The sequence below is a fragment of the Myotis brandtii genome, unplaced genomic scaffold (genome assembly GCF_000412655.1).
Source record: "Myotis brandtii unplaced genomic scaffold, ASM41265v1 scaffold928, whole genome shotgun sequence".
NCBI lineage: Eukaryota > Metazoa > Chordata > Mammalia > Chiroptera > Vespertilionidae > Myotis > Myotis brandtii.
This window is the reverse complement of record NW_005371827.1, coordinates 161957-182089: the sequence shown is the minus strand read 5'-3', so window position 1 is coordinate 182089 and position 20133 is coordinate 161957. Positions and strand designations below refer to the sequence as shown.

At 48.3% G+C, this 20133-nt stretch overlaps 1 protein-coding gene across 1 annotated transcript in view; it reads right to left on the bottom strand.

Moving 5' to 3' along the window:
* Positions 1 to 17328, bottom strand: part of EN1 (engrailed homeobox 1) — a 36356-nt gene extending 19028 nt beyond the window's left edge. Inside the window, exons 1-4 of the mRNA XM_005885782.1 lie at positions 17151 to 17328; positions 15029 to 15130; positions 14375 to 14493; positions 14084 to 14327 (exon numbers count right to left, since the gene is read on the bottom strand). Of these exons, the coding sequence (XP_005885844.1) occupies positions 14084 to 14327; positions 14375 to 14493; positions 15029 to 15130; positions 17151 to 17328 (643 nt within the window). The remainder of the gene's footprint in view (positions 1 to 14083; positions 14328 to 14374; positions 14494 to 15028; positions 15131 to 17150) is intronic.
* Between the last annotated feature and the right edge of the window lie 2805 nt (positions 17329 to 20133).

Genomic DNA, 20133 nt, shown 5'->3' with positions numbered 1-20133 from the left:
GCTGGAGGTGGGGGAAGGGCTGGTGGGGGGCTCTCCGGAGCTGCCCTGATGCCGAGCTCGAAGGCTTCAGTTAGTGCTCTCCTCAACACCATGCTCAGGACTCCGGATCTGTATTTGACCTCCGCAGTTCCTCACTGCCTGCTGGTTTGCCATGGGCTGTGGGTACCCACGTATTTTGTTGAATAATTTTGGTTAATTCTTTCACAAACACTGATCTGAGCAGCCTGTTCAGGAAACCGGGCTGTCTTCGGGTCTGGTGAGCCCTTCTCCCCCCGGGGCCTGTAGACACAATGCCAGATATGGAAACAGTCTCTCCAGAAATGTGGGTGTTTCCCCACTGTGGGCTGTTGGGCCCTGGGAGCTGACATGTTCAGCATTTCCTCCAGATAAAGCAGGAGGTCAGGCCCCACAGTGAGTAGCCTGGGAGACTGGGTCCCCCCTCCCCGCTCTCCGCAGGAGTCCAGAGAGTAGAAAGGTCAAAGGCCTGTAGAAACCACCCAACAGAAATTCTCCCAAAGCCTCGAGGGGGTGGGGGAATGTGGAGATGGTCCCATTGGACCAGTGGAGATTTCTCCAGCCCGTGTAGATGAGGGTCCCATTGGACCAGTGGAGATTTCTCCAGCCCGTGTAGATGAGGGTCCAGGGCCAGGAGAGCGGGCAGGCTGGCCTCCTCCAGCACACCTCCAGAGGCTCCTTGGGTGGGCTGCAGATTCCGCTCTTTAGAGCATCCCCCGTGCAGTCAGGGAAGCTCATAGGGTGGGGAGCTGGAGAGGGTCACCTTGGCCTTTGGCCGGCCAGGGAGGCCGGTCCTCCATCTCGGTCTGCACCCTTTCCCATGGAGGGAGGACCTCATGGCCCACATCCTGGCATAAACTCAGATCCCATTTCTGAGGAAGAGGGAAGGATGTGCCACATTTAGGGATTAAAGGATATGAAGCCTAAAAGGTGGAAAATCAGGCATCATCCAGAGGGTGGCAAAGAATGCGGGTTGTCTAGGCTGTCTTGCTGCTCAATGATCAGTCATCCTTGCACTTGGGATACATTTACCTTGGTCTGTGAACTGCTTCTCAGAGCTGACACATGTGACTTTGTCTTGGCTCTGCCCGGTGTGGTGGCCAGTGGCCACATGTGGCCATGGAGCCCTTGAAATATGGCTGGGCTGTCAGTGTAAAACACACGCCAGGTTCCAAAGACTTAACACAACAAAAAGAATGTAGAGAATCTCATTAACATTTTTATGTGGATTGCATGTTGACGTGATCATATTTTTAATACGTTGGGTTAAACAAAATGTACTATTAAAATTAATTTCATTTCTTTGAATGTGGCTATTAAAACATTTGAAGTTACACAGCTCGAATTCAGGGCTCACATTATATTTCTATCAGATGGTGCTGATCTAGGTACTCCCTTCCATCCTGAAACTATTTTGAGGGCTTGCTCATTAGTTTCCTTCTCTTGTTAACTACAGAGCTTCAGAAACCTTCCCTTTCTGCTCAATAGGAACTGGGGCAGAGAAAATGCTGGGAGTCCTAGCTGACTTGTTTCCAAAAATTGGCTTTTGCTTCCATCATGCGGCCATTTCCTGCTACTACACCATCCGCAGGCTGCGTGGAGGTCCCCAGTCCCCTGCTCATGCTTGCTGTAGTTACCACACAGGATGAGCCAATCACTCAGAAATCCTAAACTTGCAGAAGAATATCTTCTCCTGCTAATCTTTTCTTTTATTCCTCTCCACATGTGAATTTAAAATCGTAATACTATGTGTTGAACACCTATGAACTACCCCCAAGAACTAGAACATCAGTCCTAACGTGGTACCACATATTCATTCCTCCCCCATCTTGTTCCCCTGCCTCTGCTCAGATGAATCACTACCCTAAATTATGTGTTTATTATTTCATTGCTTTTAAAAATACTGGTTTTGTTGTATATTGTTTAGTTTTACTTGTGTTTGAGGTTTAAGAAATGATTTTATGTGGTCTAATGGGACTTGCTTTTTCACTTGCTATTGCTTTTCTAAGATTCACCCCTGTTGCATGTAATTGGACTGGAGTGTGAGGTTCATTATTGGAATAGACTTCAATTGATTTACTCTCCCTCCTGTTCGTGGACATTGGATCCTTCTAGTTCTTTGCTTCTGTGAGCATCCCGTTTGTATCTCTTAGACTACAGATGTAAAAGTGTTTCTAGGAGACAATAAAATGACCAGAGGCTGCTAAGGGCTTAGGGGGAGTGGTGAGTAGGTGAAGCACAGGTAATTTTTTAGGGTGGTGAAACTATTATCGAATAGGTGGTGGAACTGTTATGAAGTTGTTTCACTACCGAAAATTGTGATTCTGCATTTGTCAAATCCCATGGAACGTTATGGCACAAAGAGCGAACCTTAATATATGTAAAATTGTAAAGATCATTTAGGAGGCTGGGCATTCTATGAAGGAATGCAGATGGTGACAAGAGAATCTAACTATTTACAAATGGGTGAATGCACTGATGGGGGTGGGGGAAAGGTGCTGACATAAGCAACTTTGGAAGTAAGTCAGACTAAGCCCAGGAACACTGCGCCCTGTTTCATAAAGTCGTTTCCATGCAGGCATGCATGGATAATTCCGATATTGCCCTACATACACACTGGAGTGGAACAATTAAGTGAATGGATGATAGATGGTGAGAGGCAGGTTTCACACTGTTGGAGGGCACTTACAGGTAACCAGAGGGAGGAAACTAGAATGACCCATGTAATAATGGATTAGAGTTGGAAACCTCAGTATGAACTTACGTTTACCTTAATATACACACAGATGGTTACATATAGAAATATTTATAGACTAGGGGCCCGGTGCATGAAGATTCATGCACTGGGGGTGGGTCCCTCAGCCCGACCTGCACCCTCTCCAATCTGGGAGCCCTCTCCACTCTGGGAGTTTCTGTCTGTCTTTGCAATCATATGAGTGAATTGTCTGAGACCCCCAACCCAGTTTGGTTTGTTGCTCACAGAATAATAGAGGCTTTTTTTTTTCATTTGCTTCATTGGTGGAGATTTCTTGGAAGTTTTAGGATATCTTCCCTTTAATTTTTCCTAGACATTCTGATTTTCCTTATGTCTCTCACCTTTGCTTTCCCTCCATCCCCCACCGCAACAGTAACTTGCTCCAGGCTCACTTTGCTCTAGTGTCTAAGAGATCCGTCTGCCACCAGAACTATGATCCCAGCATTCCTGGTGCTCCCTGCACTCTTGGTTTTCCCTTCCTGCTCTGTCTCCATCCCACGGCCTCACATTCTGCCAAGACCTCCAAGCCGCCAGCTCTCCCTCTCTGCTCTCCGTTTGGCAGCTTGGGGAGCCAAGTTACCCAAGTCACTCCACTCTCTGCCAGCTCTCCCGCTCTGCTCTCCGCCCAGCGTCTGTGTATGCAAATTAACCCACCAGCTTTGTCTGGTTAATTTGCATACTCACTCCTGATTGGCTGGTGAGTGTAGTTGAGGTACAGTCAATTTACATGTTTCTCTTTTATTATATAGGATATGTGTATACGTATTGATTAGTACACACATGTTTTCCAGCTGGACAGGTCTAGAAGCAGTGACACCCCAGTAGCAATAAGCATCCCAGCACACAGATGGTGGTTTCCAATACCATCTCTAATAAGGAGCCAGGGTTCCTTGGAGTAGTGGCTGATTCTAGAACCAGGACAAGAAGTATACAAGGTACACCTGGAGCACCCTGTGTTGCCAGAGATTAAGGAAGGGCTCACACAAATGTAACAGCTGACATGGTAGGGTGTGTCAAAGGGACGAAGGAGCAGCAGAAAGAGCTGGAATGATTTGAGCTACAGAAGAAAGTACTATTGGATTTTTTAAAAAGTAATATTGGAGCATAACCCAAAGTATAAAAGAAATATTCCTGAGACCATACTGACCCCAAAAATTGATTGCATAAACAAGTGAATGGGGGGGAAGAGGCAACTCTCCCTTGCATAAAAGTTCCAAATAATTTCACCTTCAAGGAATAAAACCACACATCCCTACCCCACAAACGTGAGCTGTGCACAGCACTTTCTTCCAAAGAGTTCAGGGTGCAAAGGCAGGGGCTTGGGGGAGAACCACTTAGGGACCAAACTTGACACACTCCCTCAGCTGGGAGGTCAAGGTCCATGCCAGCAGTGATGAGTCATATTAGCATGTACCATGGATAAAATGATGGAAATGGCACTTTACCTCTCGGGGCTTCCTCCCCAAAGCCCATAACCCATGAGAAATTCATCAAATAAACTCCAGTAGAGGGACAGCATACAAAGTGCCTGACAACACTCTTAGGGAAGGTCAAGGTCATCAAGGAGAGTCTGAGAAACTGTCACAGCCAAGAGAGTCTAAGGAGACAAGGCAGGAACTTGGAATGTGGCCTCCCAGATGGGGTCTTTGGACAGGAGACAATGGGTCAAAGTGAAGGAATGTGAACCAAGCATGGACTTTAGTTCTTAATCATGTGTGAATGTCACAAATGCACCATCTGATGTAAGAGGGGCCTATGGCAACTCGGTACTGTGTCCTCAATTTCCCTTCAAATGCAAAACTGTTCCAAAAATAAAGTCTATCTAAGGTGCTGTGCGTTAAGAAAAAAGTTGTAGGTAAGAACAAAATGAGGCTGTAAAGCATGTCTGTGGACCAGGGCTGGCAAACTTTGTAAAAGGCCGGTCAGTGAATGTTTTTGTCTTCGTGGGCCTTATGGTCTCTGTTCCAGCCAGTCAGCTCCGTCAGTCACAGGCCAGAGGGGAGCGGAGGAGTGTACGTATGCATTAGCAGGAACTCCTTATATATCCTGGATACTAACCTTTTACCACTTGTAGATGTTGCAAGCGTCTTCTTCTGGGTTTATGGCCTGCCTTTTCACTTTCTTTTTGGTATCTTTTGCTGAATAGAGTTCTTAATTTTCATGTAGTGAGGTTTCTTAATCTCTCCTTTATATAGTTAGTGGGTTTTGTCTCTTGTGGAATAAATCCTCCTGCACTCAAAGTCAGGAAGAGACTTCCTATATTTTCTTTGAAGAGCTTGGAGGTCATGCCTTTTAGCTGTAAAGCCTCAATACACCTGAATTTACCCCAAGTCCAGAATACATGGGAGAAGACATGGGATCCAATTGCATCTTGTCTGATTGGATAACCAGGAATTCCAGCCCTGGGCCTCCTCCCTGCTGCCTGCAACACCACTGGGTCATGTCACAACCCAATACAGGCAGGTCTAATGCTGGAGTCTAGTTCGTTTCACATGTCATTTATAAGCCTTGATATCAAATTACCCCTAACCTATTCTTTTCGACGCCTGTCTTCACCATTTGTAGCCCCGCTTTGGACTGCTATATATATATATTTTAAATATCTTTATATTGTTTTCAAAGAGGAAGGGAGAGGGAGAGAGAGGTAGGAACATCAATGATGAGAGAGAATCATTGATCGGCTGCCTCTTGCACACCCTCTACTGAAGATCAAACCTGTAACCGTGGCATGTGCCCTGAATGGAATCGAACCGTGACCTCCTCATTCATAGGTTGAAGCTCAACCACTGAGCCACACTGCCATATATTTAAAAAAATCATCTTGTCAAGTTTTATGCAAAAAGTCCTATTGGGAACTTATTGGCATTGCACTGACTCCATGAATTGGTTTGAGGACAATTGACATTTTCAAAATATTGAGTCTTCCTATTTATGAACATATGATATGTCTTCTAATATCTTTGTTTTACAAATGAGGGCACTGAGGTTCAGAGAGGTTAAGTGACTTTCCCCAGGTTGCACAGCTAGTTAGAAGGGCCACCATTTTTACCCAACAGTAGTTGCTCTAAGCTGCTGGACTGCACCATTAATTTGTTTTAACAGAGCCTTTTTCCTAGACTGTTGTCCTCTGAAGATGGGCGTTTTGCTTGGCCTTGTCATCAGGGCCTCAGGCATGGGCGCTGGGAGTCCTGTGATTCACTAACCAGCTACCGAGTGAACATGTTAGTGCTTCCCAGGAGAGGACCTGGGGAGCCTCCGCTCCCCACAAAATGTGGGCTTGTTAAAGGGAGGGTCTCCAAGCCCTTGTTTGCTCCAGGAGACAGCTCATCTACCAACAGCTCCAGCCTCTGTCCCAGCACTTGCTCTGTTTGGGAGGGGCCTGGGACTGGGCATGAAGGGAAGAGGTTGCGGAAAGGGCTTGGTTTAGCATTGGGGTGAGTGGAACCCTTGGTGTGGGACCCACATATCGGGAAGTTGGAGTTATGTCCCACTCTGCCATGTTCTCGCTGTGTGGCCTTGGGCAAGCCACTTGACTTTTCCGAGTTACAAATGTGACCTCACCAGAGTGGGATGCTGACTGTTCCTATTTCTCCCAGATAAGGTCACCGAGGGGATTAAATTAGATAATGCAGCGACAAGCTCGGCCCATCGCCTGTGTCTCTCCAGGGAGCCTGTGGTGAGCTCTGTGAGCTCCTACTCCTCCCCTCAGGGTCTGGGAGCTGGGACTCAGGGCCTGCACTTTCCGTAAAGACTTTCTGGGATGGGCAGACCAAAAAGAGGGCTCCCGACTGCAGTGAGCTGGCACTTCCAGGCGAGAACCCAGAGTGCACGGCAGCAGAAGGGCCCTCTGAGTGCTGCCCCGAACAGGCACCACTCCTGCAGCTCCAGCCTCTGCTTGAAGGACTTTTAATAGGTCCTCAGACCGAGAGATGGCAATTAGGCCTCCTCCTGGCTCCAGGGCCTGGCTGCCTGCCGGCTGGGAAATCTGATCCGATGAACAGATAAGAAACGGTTGGAATTAGCACATGCATGTGGGCACGTGATGGCGCACAGAGTACTTCTCCAAACCTTCAGGACAATTCTCAGACAAGTCTTCACTCATAAGGAAGTGCAGCCAAGCTACCGTGTGTCCCACCCCTCCGCTCATTTCCATAGAGTGCAGGAGGCGCACCAGGCCAGCTGGTCTGCAAGTCTGCCAAGTCTAAAATCAAAGGCTTGGCATGCAATGCAATTCATATTTTTCTAGGTGTTTTAACTGTTTTACTGAGGTATAGCAAGTACAGTAAAATGTGCAAATCAGGAGTGTGCAGTTTACAGACGTTTTACACATGTGCACACCTGTGCGAGCACCACAGGTGGGCCCATGGGAACCCAGCGTTTCCTGCTCCCTCGGGCCCTTGCAGCCGAATCCCTACCATGGAGTGTTCTGGCTCCGTCACCGCAGGTCAGGGCCATGGAGGGAGCTATCCCAGGCACTGCCTTGCAGCGGCTTCTCCGGGTCCTGTGTCTGCGGGGTGCACCGGGGCCTGGAGGTGCGGTGCTGAGTAATAACACACTGGCGATGTGCCCCAGCCATCGTCCTACTGTGGATGACATTCTGGTTGTTTCCAGTTTGGAACTATTACGAACAAGACTGTGATGAACATCACAGAAGATGCTTTATTCATAAACCCACGTCGAATTCCTGGATTATGATAGGCTTGCTTTCTTTCTGTTTTCAATCAGCTTTATTGAGGTAGAATTTACATACAATCAAATCTTGCCTTTTCATTTTCTTAATTGTGTCTTTTGAAGAGCCCACTTTTTTTGTTTTAATCAAGCCTGATTTATAAAATCTTTTCTTTCATAGTTCATGTATTTTAGTGTTTTAGCTAGGAAGTCCTTGACTGACCCAAGACCACAAAGTCTGTCTCTATGTTTCCTTCTATAATTTTTATAGTTTTAGCTATTACATTTGGATCTATGATTCATTACGAGTTAAATCTTATATGTAGTATCACCTAATAGTCAAGGAATACTTTTTTGCACACTTGTCAAAAAGTCTATCCTTTCCCCTTGAATTACCTTAGTATCTTTGTCAAAATGTACATATATATATACACACATATGTGACTTTATAGAAATAATGTGTGTATATATAAATTAAAATTATTACATATTATGTATGTAAAATAAGGTTGAAGTGAGTATCAAATGGGACTTTAAAAGTGCTAAGCACAATAGCTGGCACATAGTAATTGCACAATAGATATCTTCACGTTTATAATCATGTGTAATTATTAATTTAGGATTACATTATTGTAGTCTGATTTCTGTAGACCAGATGTAACTCACCCTTTGCAGAATTGTGGTGAGGAGTCTGCTGATGGAACTTCTCTCGGTGCCTGTGGTAACGTCTGCCCCCCCCCCCCTGTGTGAGTGCCTACAGGCAGACACGCTGTAAACCACAACTATCTCCTCGTGTGTACTGTAGCCTCCCGTACAATGAATAATACATAAACAGATTTTGTAGACCGGCTAATGCTAATATCCCATATGAAACAACAGGGAGTTAAGAATTTCTACCTTTCAAGTTGGAAAAGATGTTTTAAAAAATGAAACCCAGTGTTGCTGGGGACGAGGAAAAATGAGCACTCTTTGATATTGTTGTAATATTGCCAATTAGCCCTGACTTCCCAGGGCGGTCTGACAATGTAAATCGAACCTGACCTAGCAATTCTATGTTTAAGAATTTTAGCCACCTCTCCCGCAATAAGATTGTGTGTTGAGAACTGTGCAAAAATGTTCACTGTCATGATATATATAGAATCAGAAAAAATAACTCCCTAAGTGCCTGACAAATAGTTGAATAAACCAGGCAGTGTATATTAAAATGATGTTGTAGAAGAATGTTTTATGATGTATAGAATGAAAGCTGTGCCCACATTCATTTCTTCACCCAGCAGATCTCTGTTGCTGGGCACTGGGCTGGGCACTGGTGCTCTGATGGGGAATTAGACAGGTGTGGTCTGTCTTCACAGGTGTGGCTTGGTCAAAGAGAGAGAAAGAAAAATGCAGCCCGGAATGGGAAGTGCTCGGGAAGCAGGGTAAGGCACTGCAGGAACACACAGAGGGTCCAGGTCAGACGGGGCCGGACTTTGCTCTCTCGGTGGACTTGGAGCCACTATAGTGAGCAGAGAGAGTGGCTGAGACATGAAGGCTGAGCAGGGGCCATGCAGAGGCAGATGTGTGGGCGGGATGAGGGGGAGGGAGAGGGCCCAGGCACAGGGAGCCATGCTGCCACCAGCTCCAGGAGGCGGCTGCTGACACTCACAGTGGAGAAGGGCTCCTCTCCAGTGTGGGGCTGGCTTGGGGGGCCGTGCTGGGAAGTAGGAAGACCGGTTAGCAACTGCTGGAGTCATTCAGAGACACAGAGGAGAGGGTGTGGTGTTGGGAAGAAGCAGGTAGATTCAAGACATATTGAGAAAGGATATTGGATGGGACTTGACGCGTCTGGGTGGTGAGGAGGGGGAAGGAGGGGACACCAGCCAAGTTTCTGGCTTGGCCATCTGGGTCAAGCGTGATCCTCTCAGGAGATGGGGAACACAGGGAGGGAGACTTGGCAGGGAGGGAGGAGCAGGCGCTGAGCTCTGCTTGGGTTACCTTCACATTGTGCTCCTCTAGTAGGCAGCTGGGGACTAGAATTCGAAGCTCAGGACAGAGAGCAAAACTGGAAGTAGAGACTCAGGACTGACTCATGTCGCAAACAGGTGGCGAATGGACAGAGAGTGTGGGTGAGAGCTCCTAGCCAGTGTTTCAAGCTATAGCTCCTAATCTATCAATTAATTCTGAAATCAACATAGTGGGATATGCCCGGCATTAAAAACAAAGAAAGAAGACAGAGTGCAACCACAAATAAGGGTAAGAATCATTTCATGAAACTTTTGTATGAGGTTATATCTGAGTATGAATAGCTATGTCATATACCTGAAACTAGTATAATATTGTTTTTCAACATAATTTAAAAATAAAAATAAAAATTTTTTTAAAAAAAAGATTCCCCAAATGAACTCCTCACCTAGTTACCAGACACAAAAATACTTGAAATCACCTGACTTTTGGATTTTACAGGAGCTCACCTTTCCCTATTAAGATTTTTTTACGATGGTTGGTTTGATGAAAGCACAATCCCTCAAGGGTTTACTTGTCCCTGGAGTCAGAAGACATCACTGTTATGCTAGAGTCTGGCATTAAAAACAAAGAAAGAAGACAGAGTGCAACCACAAATAAGGGTAAGAATCATTTCATGAAACTTTTGTATGAGGTTATATCCGAGTATGAATAGGACTCTGCCATAGTGTACTCAGTGAATCAAAAAATTTTAAAAACCAGTCACAGAACATGTGAGGTCACACTGTTGGGAGGTTAATGAAGTGGCTGGGTTGGGTCTGTACTGTGTCCCCAGCTGGGGCTCTACTGTGTCGACGAGTGAGAGCATGCATAGAAGCTGTTCCAGTGCAGGTACTTAAATCAATATTTGTGCCCTTAATAGTTTGCAGCAGAGAAGTTCAATCGGGAAGAAAATGTAAAATATCGCATAGTGAATACTGTCAATAATATTGTAATAACTATGTACGTCAGGTGGGTACCAGACTTATGGAGGGGATCATTTCATAAGTTATATAAATGTCTAATAACTATGTCATACACCTGAAACTAATATAATATTGCTTTTCAACTTAATTTAAAAATAAAAAAGTTGTTTGAAAAAGATTCCCCAAATGAACTCCTCACCTAGTTACCAGATACAAAAATATTCGAAATTACCTGACTTTTGGATTTTTCAGGAGCTCACTTTTTCCTATTAAGATTTTTTTATGATGGTTGGTTTGATGAAAGCACAATCCCCCAAGGGTTTCCTTGTCCCTGGAGTCAGAAGACATCACTATTATGCTAGAGTCTAGCATGTCAAACTCAAAGGCTGATAGGGGCCAAATAAGCAAGGTTTAAGTGTATGTGGGCTGCAAAAAAACAAAAGCTTCAATTTTCATAGAAATGTGGGTTTATTTTGATAGAAACATGCTGAATACAAAGGGCTGAAATAAATGAGTAATCGTTAACATAAAATAATAGAACATTTTAATAAAAATTAATATTTTTTTTGAACATTAACTTTCCAGACACTGAATAACTGCACAGATTAATAAGCGTAATGCAAATAAACCTATTTTTCTTGTCCTCTGAAAGTGAAATATTCCCTGTTGGGCACACCAAACAAGTCAGTCCAAGACTAATGATGGGGCAATTGGCTGCTAAAATATTTGCTGCTAGTATTAGTGGAGAGAAATGGTGCACCTGCGCGTAAGGTGCATAAGGGAAATGAATACAACACAATTATAGTTATCAGTCATTAGCAAACATTGTAGTTTGTTATTAATTATGTGTAGCAGGATATTGTAAAAATTAAGTTACAAAATTTTTATTAAAACATGTCTTACATACCGTTAATTGGTTGGGCTGCAAAAGTATTTGTTTGGGTCACATGTGGGCTGCAGGCCATGAGTTTGACATGCTTGATGGTCCCCTTTGATGTCAATTTCCTGAAACTGACTCTTAGAGTCCATTATCTCTATATATAAAAGCCTAATATGCTAAGTGCCCAACCGTTCAACTGTTGCACCAGTTGCTATGATGTGCACTAACCACCAGGGGGCAGACACTCCAACCAGTAGGTTAGCTTGCTGCTGGGATCCAGCAGATCAGGACTGGGCTAGTCTGGCCAGACATGCCCTGGAGCCCTCCTGCGGTCCCTCCCTGGCCCTGATCGTGCACCGGTGGGGTCCCTCGGCCTGGCCTGCAATTCGGGACCCCTCAGGAGATGTTGGAGAGCCGGTTTCGGTCTGATCCCCGCAGGCCAGGCCGAAGGACCCCACCAGTGCACGAATCCCTGCATCAGGTCTAGTGTCAATATAAACCTTTAGGTTCGCAGGACCCACAGCTGTAAGCTAGCCTGGCTGGGGTAGAGCTGCTTCAGGGAGCCTGGGAAGACGGTGAAGTGGGGAGAAGAGGTGGATGATAAGGAGCCTGGTGTGGAGTCCTTGCTGCTGGCCTGCCCACAGGGAGGCGTGTTTTTCGGGGAGCTTCCCTTCCAACTCGGGAACTAGACACAGTCTTCCTCCATGATCTTGCCTTCTCACTGAGAGGATCGCTGCGAGAGGCAATGTGCAGGACTCTGAAAACCCTAAGTTATCTACAAATCTACAAGTACAAGCAGGTGCTGGCAGTGTGACTTGGACTAGCAGTCCTTAGAATGACTTTAAAAAATATATTTTTTATTGATTTTTATAGAGAGAAGAAGGGAGAGGGAGAGAGAGAGAGAGATAAGCCACCTCCTGCATGTCCCCCACCCGAAAACCAGGCATGTGCCCTGACCTGGAACTGCACCCTGGCCTGGAACTGTGCCCTGACCTGGAACTGTGCCCTGGCTGGGAATCATTGTGCCTGACCAGGAATTGAACCAGCAACCTTTCGGTGTACAGGACAACACCCAACCAACTGAGCTACACTGGCCAGGGCCTTGCATTGTCTTTTTTTTTTTTAAATATATTTTATTGATTTTTTTTTTTTTTACGAAGAGGAAGGGAGAGGGATAGAGAGTTAGAAACATCGATGAGAGAGAAACACCAATCAGCTGCCTCCTGCACACTCCCTACTGGGGATGTGCCCACAACCAAGGTACATGCCCTTGACTGGAATCGAACCTGGGACCCTTCAGTCTGCAGGCCGACGCTCTATCCACTGAGCAAAACCGGTCAGGGCTGCATTGTCTTTTAAAAACAGAAGGTAAAGTTAAGGGAGGAGTAGGTCCCCAGAATTCTCTTGGTTGTCTCATCACCTCCCTTGTCTCTCAGGCACACTGAGGAGACGCCACACGCTCCTGTGGTCCAGGTTACAGGCAGCAGCAGGAGGCGAGCCCTCAGACTCAGCAGATTGTCTCGAATCCCAGCCCCAGCACTGGCTCCTGCCGTTCTGAGTGCAAATGTGAAAAGGGAATGACAGGACCTTGTTCAAAGGGTCCTTTGAATGACGCAATGCAATAATCACGTGAACATAGCATAGCGTGCATGTCAGAAGTCTCACTAAGAAAACCCCGGTCTTCCAAGACTGGCCGTGGTGGAGACACTGCCGAGGAGCTGGAACTGCCATCCTTGACTGCCTGCATCTCAGAGGCCCTTCTCTTTTGTCACAGTTCCTACACTCTAGTGCGAAGATGCTCTCTAGCAATGCAGTTAAAATTTAGTGTCTGGACCAGTCCCCAGGAAACTCAGACCCCCCAGAACCCCCTCCTGCCCTGGAGTCTCTCCCGTGGCCCGAGGCCAGGGCTGAGGCCGCCAGGGCCCGAGCTGCTCCTTGAGGCTCTGGCCAGAGCATGGGCTCTGCCTCCCGTTTGCGTGCCCTTATCCAAGGCCAGGGGTAAATGAAAGAATCATGCCCTTTGTGCACCCAGCTATTTGCTCTGTGGGTCCTGCTCTGGAGCCAAGAAGTCCCCTCAAGGCCCCTCGCCCAGCTGTGTCCCCATGTCCCCTCCTCGAGGCCATGCCTCCAACCCCCTTGTGCACCTGGAATCACCTGAAGCTAGAGAATAGCCCCAGCATGGGAGGAGGAGGGGAGCCTGCATTTTCTTCCTGTTTCAGGCAGAAGCGCCAGGTGTCGCTCAGCTCCAGCGGGGCTCCACCAAGGCTGGGCGTGGTCCTTGCCCACCTCGGGGAGCAACAGGCCTTGCCCCAGCCACCATATCTGCAGGGCACTGTGGGGAGGGGGTGGGTGGGGTGAGCCTTGACCTAGCAAAACGCTGTCTTACCTGAACTGCATATCGCAGAGCAACACAAAGCAGTTTTCTAGAGGTTCTTCCCTCACTTGAACAAGGTCTAGGAAACAGCCGTAGAGACAACACCACTGCTGCTATAACCATCCCTGCAACTAGCACTTTCCACACTCCCTCTGTGTGACCGCCATCCAGCCACCTGGCAACCAACCCTCCCCAAATGCATGTGAAGTCTATCATCTTTGTTTCTCTGGCTTGGTTTGCACACTCATCCATCTGTGTATTTGACTGTGGGGTCCTGCTCAGACCCCTTGGGATGTCAGGTACCGCACAGTGTTTACACCATATTACCTCCCTAAACCCTAAACTCTGACTTTCCAGATGCATCTGGCTCCAGAGGATCAGGGGCCTAATATAAAGAATGCTTGACGTCTAGTTGCTATTCTGGTGGTGGAGGTATGTCAGGACCAAAGCCCCCCCCACACACACACACCCTTCTCTTCCCCCACCCCCTTCTCCCAGGAACTGCTGGTCCTCAGACACCGTTTCCACCTGGTCGCTGGCGGCTGCATGAGCCCCATCTTCGGACAGGCCATTGCTGGAGCTCAAGGCTGTGAGGAGGGCGAATTCCCCATACAGGAGCCCTGGGGCTGGGCTGCTTTCCCAGCTCACAGTGTGGGGTGGCTTCTCGTTGGGTTGCTGGGTGTACTGAGGCTCCCAGCCCCAGGCGCAGCCGGGAGGAGGCCAGGGTGGCTGACAAGAGCCAGCAGTAATCACATAACCAGGCAGTTATCTGTCACCTGCATCAGCGGCGGTCTCAGCCAGAACTCCCCGAACCCGAACCCGCTGATGTCTGTGAGCAGCTCCCACGCCAGCCCAGGCCCCGTGTGCCACAGCCCCACCCGGCGTGCCATGTGGTCTGAGGAGAGGGGAGTGTCAGGGTCTCTCCTGAGAAGTCCCTGAGGGAAGTGGGGGTTGCTGTTACCCCAGCAGACCCCAGTGGCTCCAGAGATGCCTGTGGGCCCCACAAGGGCAAGGCCATATCCACTCTATTCCCCACTGTGTGCCAGGGTCCTAGCACAACACCTGGCTCTTAGTAGGGGCTCACCTGGCCCATTAGCTGGAAGAAGTAAAACACCCAATGGCACTCACTGACCTCATCAGCGGGCAGAGCATAAGAGGCCAGAAGTTCCCAGTGGGTCTGTCTTCGCTGTGGGAGCTTCAATGCAGCGCCTACTGTGTGCAGAGCCCTACTGTCAGGTTCCACCCAGTTCGGAACCTTACGAAGGACAGACTCTTGTCCTTGTGCTATAGATGGTGAGCTCAGGTGCACAGAAGCAAAGAGCCTTCCTGAAGGTCGCCCGGCAACTGTGTAGTAGAGGTGCCTTCTAACCCAATCGGCCCCTCTCCAAAGCCTCAAAGTGAGCCGTTCCCAGGGGCTGCCTCCACCTCACAGCGGGTAGAGCAAACTCCACTGCTGTTCTTCCCGTTCTGAGCAGAGCCGCCAGCAGCCTTCTCCCAGGGCGGGAAGCCAGGAGGCAAGGATGGAGGTGATGCTGGAGGGAAAGGGCAGGGGCGGAGCAGGAGGGGCGCCCCCTTTCCTGGGCCTGGGTTCCCACTCCACAGTTCCACCCCTTCCCAGGCCCCCTTCACTCCTTCCTGAACCTGAATCACAGCTTCTCCACAAGCTGGTAGACTTCTCTCACCTCCATCCCATGACGAGCCCTGGCCCCTGTGTGCCCGGTTCAGGGGTCCACTCTGATGAGCACCATGGCCCTGGCAAGGCAGGGAAAGCCCAGTCCCGGCCTGGTTTTCACATAAATCCCAAGAAGCTATGTTTGATACTCTTGCCACCGGCAGGGGGCGCCGCAGAGAACCGCGTCTAGGAAGCCCCCTCCCCTGTCACTCGTAGGGGGTAGATGCCTCTGTCGGGGTGGCAGGAATCACCTCATCCGGGGCCTGGAGCTCTTCTCTCAGGGTCTGATTGTGCTCCGCACACTCCCAGCGCCCCACGGGGGAGGCTCCTGAATGGCTAGTGTGTCTTGTTACCAGCCCTGAGAGCTGGCCAGCCATCACTGTGCCTGAGGCCCACAGCTCTCAGGCCTGGGCCACGGTCCCATGCAGCCCGGCTGGCTCTAGACTGCACCTTCCTTTACTTGTTTGGTTTCAAAGCAATCACAGAGGTTTCATTGCTTCCCTCGTTCCGCTTTGTTGTCGGTTCCTTCATGTAGCATAAAGTGTACAGTTTGGCGAGTTTTGACAAATGCATTTACCTGTATAACTCACACTCATATCAAGATATGCAGCGTCTATGATTGAAAAATAAATTTTAAAAATATTTAAAAAGAGTCCGGCCGCAGTGTCTCAATGGTTGAGCATCGACCTGTGAACCAGGAGGTCAGTTTGATTCCTGGTTGGGGCATATGCCTGGGTTGCAGGCTCCATCCCTGATCGTGCAGGAGGCAGCCAATCAATGATTCTCTCTCATCATTGATGTTTCCATCTCTCTCTCCCTCTCCCTGCCTCTCTGAAATCAATAAAGATATATTTAAGTAAGTAAATAAATAAATATAAATAAAAATATATGCAACGTCTCCATCATCCCAGAAGTTCCCTACACTCACTCCCCTGCATGCTCCCCCACCAGAGGCAGCCGCTGCTTTGACTGCTGGCACCATGGGTTAGTTTTGCTGCTTTTTGACCCGCTTATACATGGACTCATAGATGCACACACTTTTGTGTCTGATTTCTGTCACTCCATGTAATTTCTGTGAGATTCACGCACGTTAGTAAATAGGTCCAACATTTGTTCCATTTTATTACTGAATAGAAATGTATGAATGTGCTATAGTTTCTTTTATTCACTCTCCTTTGATAGAAACCTGGACATTTCCATTTTTGGCTAATCTGGATAAAGATGCTACAAATATCCTTGTCAAGTGTGCTATGGACATATATAGCCTTACTAGTGGCCTGGTGCACGAAATTCGTGCACAGGGGAGGGGGTGGTGTCCCTCAGCCCGGCCTGCACCCTCTCCAATCTGGAACCCCTCGGACATCCCTCTCGCAATCCGGGACCACTGGCTCCTAACCACTCTGCCTGCTGGCCTGATTGCCCCCAACTTCCCTCCCCTGCCAATCTCATGGCCCCCAACTTCCCTCCCCAGCCAGGCTCCTGGAAGGTCTCCCAGTTTAATTAGCATATTACCCTTTTATTAGTATAGATTTCTTTTGCTAAAGACCTAGAGATAAAATCGCTGGGTCCAAGGGTAGGCATATGTTTACATTAGTTAGAAACTTTCATTTTTATAATGTGGTTGTATTATGTTCTCTTTGGTTTAATCTTCAACATTAGACATGTTTTAAGCTGCCTCGAGTACCTTTTGGAAGCTAGTAGGTTTTTTTGATGAATGAATGAATGAATGAATGAATGAATCAACAAACCATTCATCCTCCAACCTTGCATGAGCTGGACATGGGGCCTGCTGCCCTTCTCCAGCTCATGGCTGCTCCATTTGGGCAGCAAACCACACCACGAGTCTCAGGCCCCCCAGGTTACCCCTGGCTTTCAACTACCTTCGCAGAGCAGAGCTTTGGCAGGAAATGTAGGCAAGTTGATCCTTAGAGACAGCGTTCCCTCCACCGGGAGGGCAGAGAGCAGGTGCCCGTTTCTGCAGAGGAAGAGCAGCCCAGGCGCCATTCTCAGCTCTGCCACCAGCTGGTGCTCAGAGGTCAGCTGCGAGCAGTGACCCATCCCGTGGGTTAGAATGTGATAATGTTATAAACCTAAGCAAGGGCTCAGGTGCGGTCTCAGCCCCCTGGGGTCACCCACGTCCTTGCGCTTCACCTTCATTAGTGACCCAACAGCCACTCTGTCTCCAACCCCATGAGTTCAACATGGAGCCTCCCTGCTCCCTGGCGTCCCTGCTAACACAGCGCATGCAAGGAGAGTTCGGAATAGCCTGTTTTTCTTTGTTTCACAATAAAAAACAGAGTAAGATTTCTTCTGTCAAATATCAGATATTTGGGAAACTACTTCAAAATGCCAGTATAATGTAATGAGCACAGACTCTGGGGGCGGCTGTTTGGCTTAAGTTCTGGCCCTACCGTTTCACACTGGGTGACTGGCAGGTTCTTTAACTTCCCTGAACCCTGGTTCTCCTACCTGTGAATAAGGGCGACTCCCACTGCCTATGGTTAAAGAATGAGAGACTGTGCGGAGAGCACCTGGCCCCTCAAAGCACTTGGCAAATTATTAGACAAGACATCTACCAGTAAATGCCCTTTCCTGCCCTGACTGGATGCTTGGACAGAACAGTTTTGAAGAGTTCTAAGTGACGAGGAAGCCATGGACCACACGGTGCTTTTGGAAGACCGTTGAGACCCAGAGGGTGGTCCAAACGACTCCTTTTTTTTTGAATGCTTCAGGCAGCATCCCTGTGAGAGGCACTGGGCTGCTTGTCTCTTCAATAAGGTGACACCCGAATAACGATGTTGTCCAGCACTGCCCCTGATTGAGTTTTAATCACAGCATAATTAAATGTAGGTTCACATCTGGAGAATTCTTATCCCACACATGTACCCTGTCTCCCTGTCTGAAGAGGGATTTCAAAATTGGACATTGTTACTTAATGGATGAAGTTTAAGGATGACACGTGGGCTTTGCTCCTCTTTAATTATGATTAGCTAATTGTAGGAAGAGCCTAATTGGATTGCCACCGGAGGGAGAGGAAGGTGGAGATGAGACGGATCTCTTCATTAGGCGCGCTAAGAAGAGAGGGCCATGGGCAAAGCTCACGGAGGGGTGCTCTGGAGGGCGGAGCCTGGGGGGGGGTTTACCCCCGCTTCTCAGACCCCACACACTGTTCACCTGGGGACTGCTGCCGATCGGACTTGGACAGAGTCCACCGCTCTCCATGTCATTTTGCTAAGAACTGGGAAGTTTGTGAAATGAACATCTAACCAGTTGAGTAGTGCAATGGTTTCCAACCTGGCCCCCCCCACCCCCCCGTCCCCTCACCCAAAGGCATTTGACAACATCTGGAGACATTTCTGGTGCTATAACTGGGAACTGGGTGGAGGTTGCTACTGGCATCTAGTGGGTAGAGGCCAGGGATGCTGCTAAACTTCCTACAATGCACAGAACAGTCTCTCATGACAAAATATTATCTGGCCCAAAATGTCAAAGGTCCTGAGGTTGAGAAAGCCTAGACTAACTAACCTGTCCTGAAGCTAGGGCAGCAGACCTGGCGGAGCAGTCTTTGAGTGAACGTCAGTGTGTCCTGAGGGATGTGCTCCACAGACACGTGCTCCCAAGCAGCCCCCATTAGCAGCCATTGCCAGGTGTCCCGCGCAAGGGATCCCCACCTGCCTTTCTCCTCTTATACATGGCCCTTGGGTAGCTGCCCACCTGGTTGGTCATCAAATTGGCCAAGGAGTGTGTTTTATAATTTGGCCACCAGGTGGCAATCTTGGAATGCTCTTTCCCAGGGAAAACTTGCACCTGAGCTGGGCCAGTCTTCCGATGGGGAGGTCTTTGCTTCTGGTCCATTGCTTTAAGGACCTGGTAAGCTTCAGGAAGAGGGAATTTGGGGGGAGAGAGGCATGAACTGGAGAGAGTGTTTAACATTCCTTCCTGCTTAGCAAGTCAAGTGCACTTACAGTCCCAACCCTCCTCTCTAAACAAACTGGGATTCCCCCCTTCAGCTCTCCTGTTAGCAGCGATTGTTCTGAAAGATGACCTTGAGATGATGAGAAGATGTGACAGGAGATGGGGGAGGTAGGCAGACGTGGAAACTATGGGAGGGGGGCTGGTTCATCCCTCTGGCCACAACTTGTGTCTGGTGCTCCGCGTACATTATCTCCCTTTGTCGTTCCAGCATCACAGCCTGGTGGTCATTTTAGAGATGGGCTTAGTATCGGCCAAAGTTACACAGTAGCTCCAAGTCCAGTCCTCTCCACCGCCTGAGGACCTCCTGTTTACTATCAATGTGGGAGAGTTCCTCTCCTGTAAACGGAGGTGGGGAGTGGATTGACTGGGGTCCAGTGACTTATCACTTGAAGAAGGACACTTTGGAGAGTGAGAAGAGGCACTCAGGGCTGTACCTGGGACAGCAGGAGCAGGCCCAGATGAGGTCCCCGAGCTAAGCTTCCTTTCGTCTCCGAGACCGCAAGCTTCTGAGACCCAACAGGACTGTTTCCAGCTTTCGTAGTATCTGTGAGAACACCCAGTGCAGCGGCCCTCACGGAAGATCTGAGAGAAGATGGTAAGACAACTGGAAAGGCTGGACCTCGGGCACGGCTGAGGACCACGGGGTGTGGTTGCCTCCCCGGTAACTCCAGGCAGGTGGAGAGTCTGTGCATCCAAGGAGACTGGGAACCAAAGAAAACAAGTGCTTATTTTATAGTTTTTACCTGGACACCTGTGGGTGTATTGTGTTATTTGGAAACGTGTGTGTGTGTGTGTGTGTGTGTGTGTGTGTGTGTGAACTTCCACCTCAGTGACTGTAAATGTGTCATTTATTAGTTTATTGTCTCACCTTTCCTAATCCATCCTTCT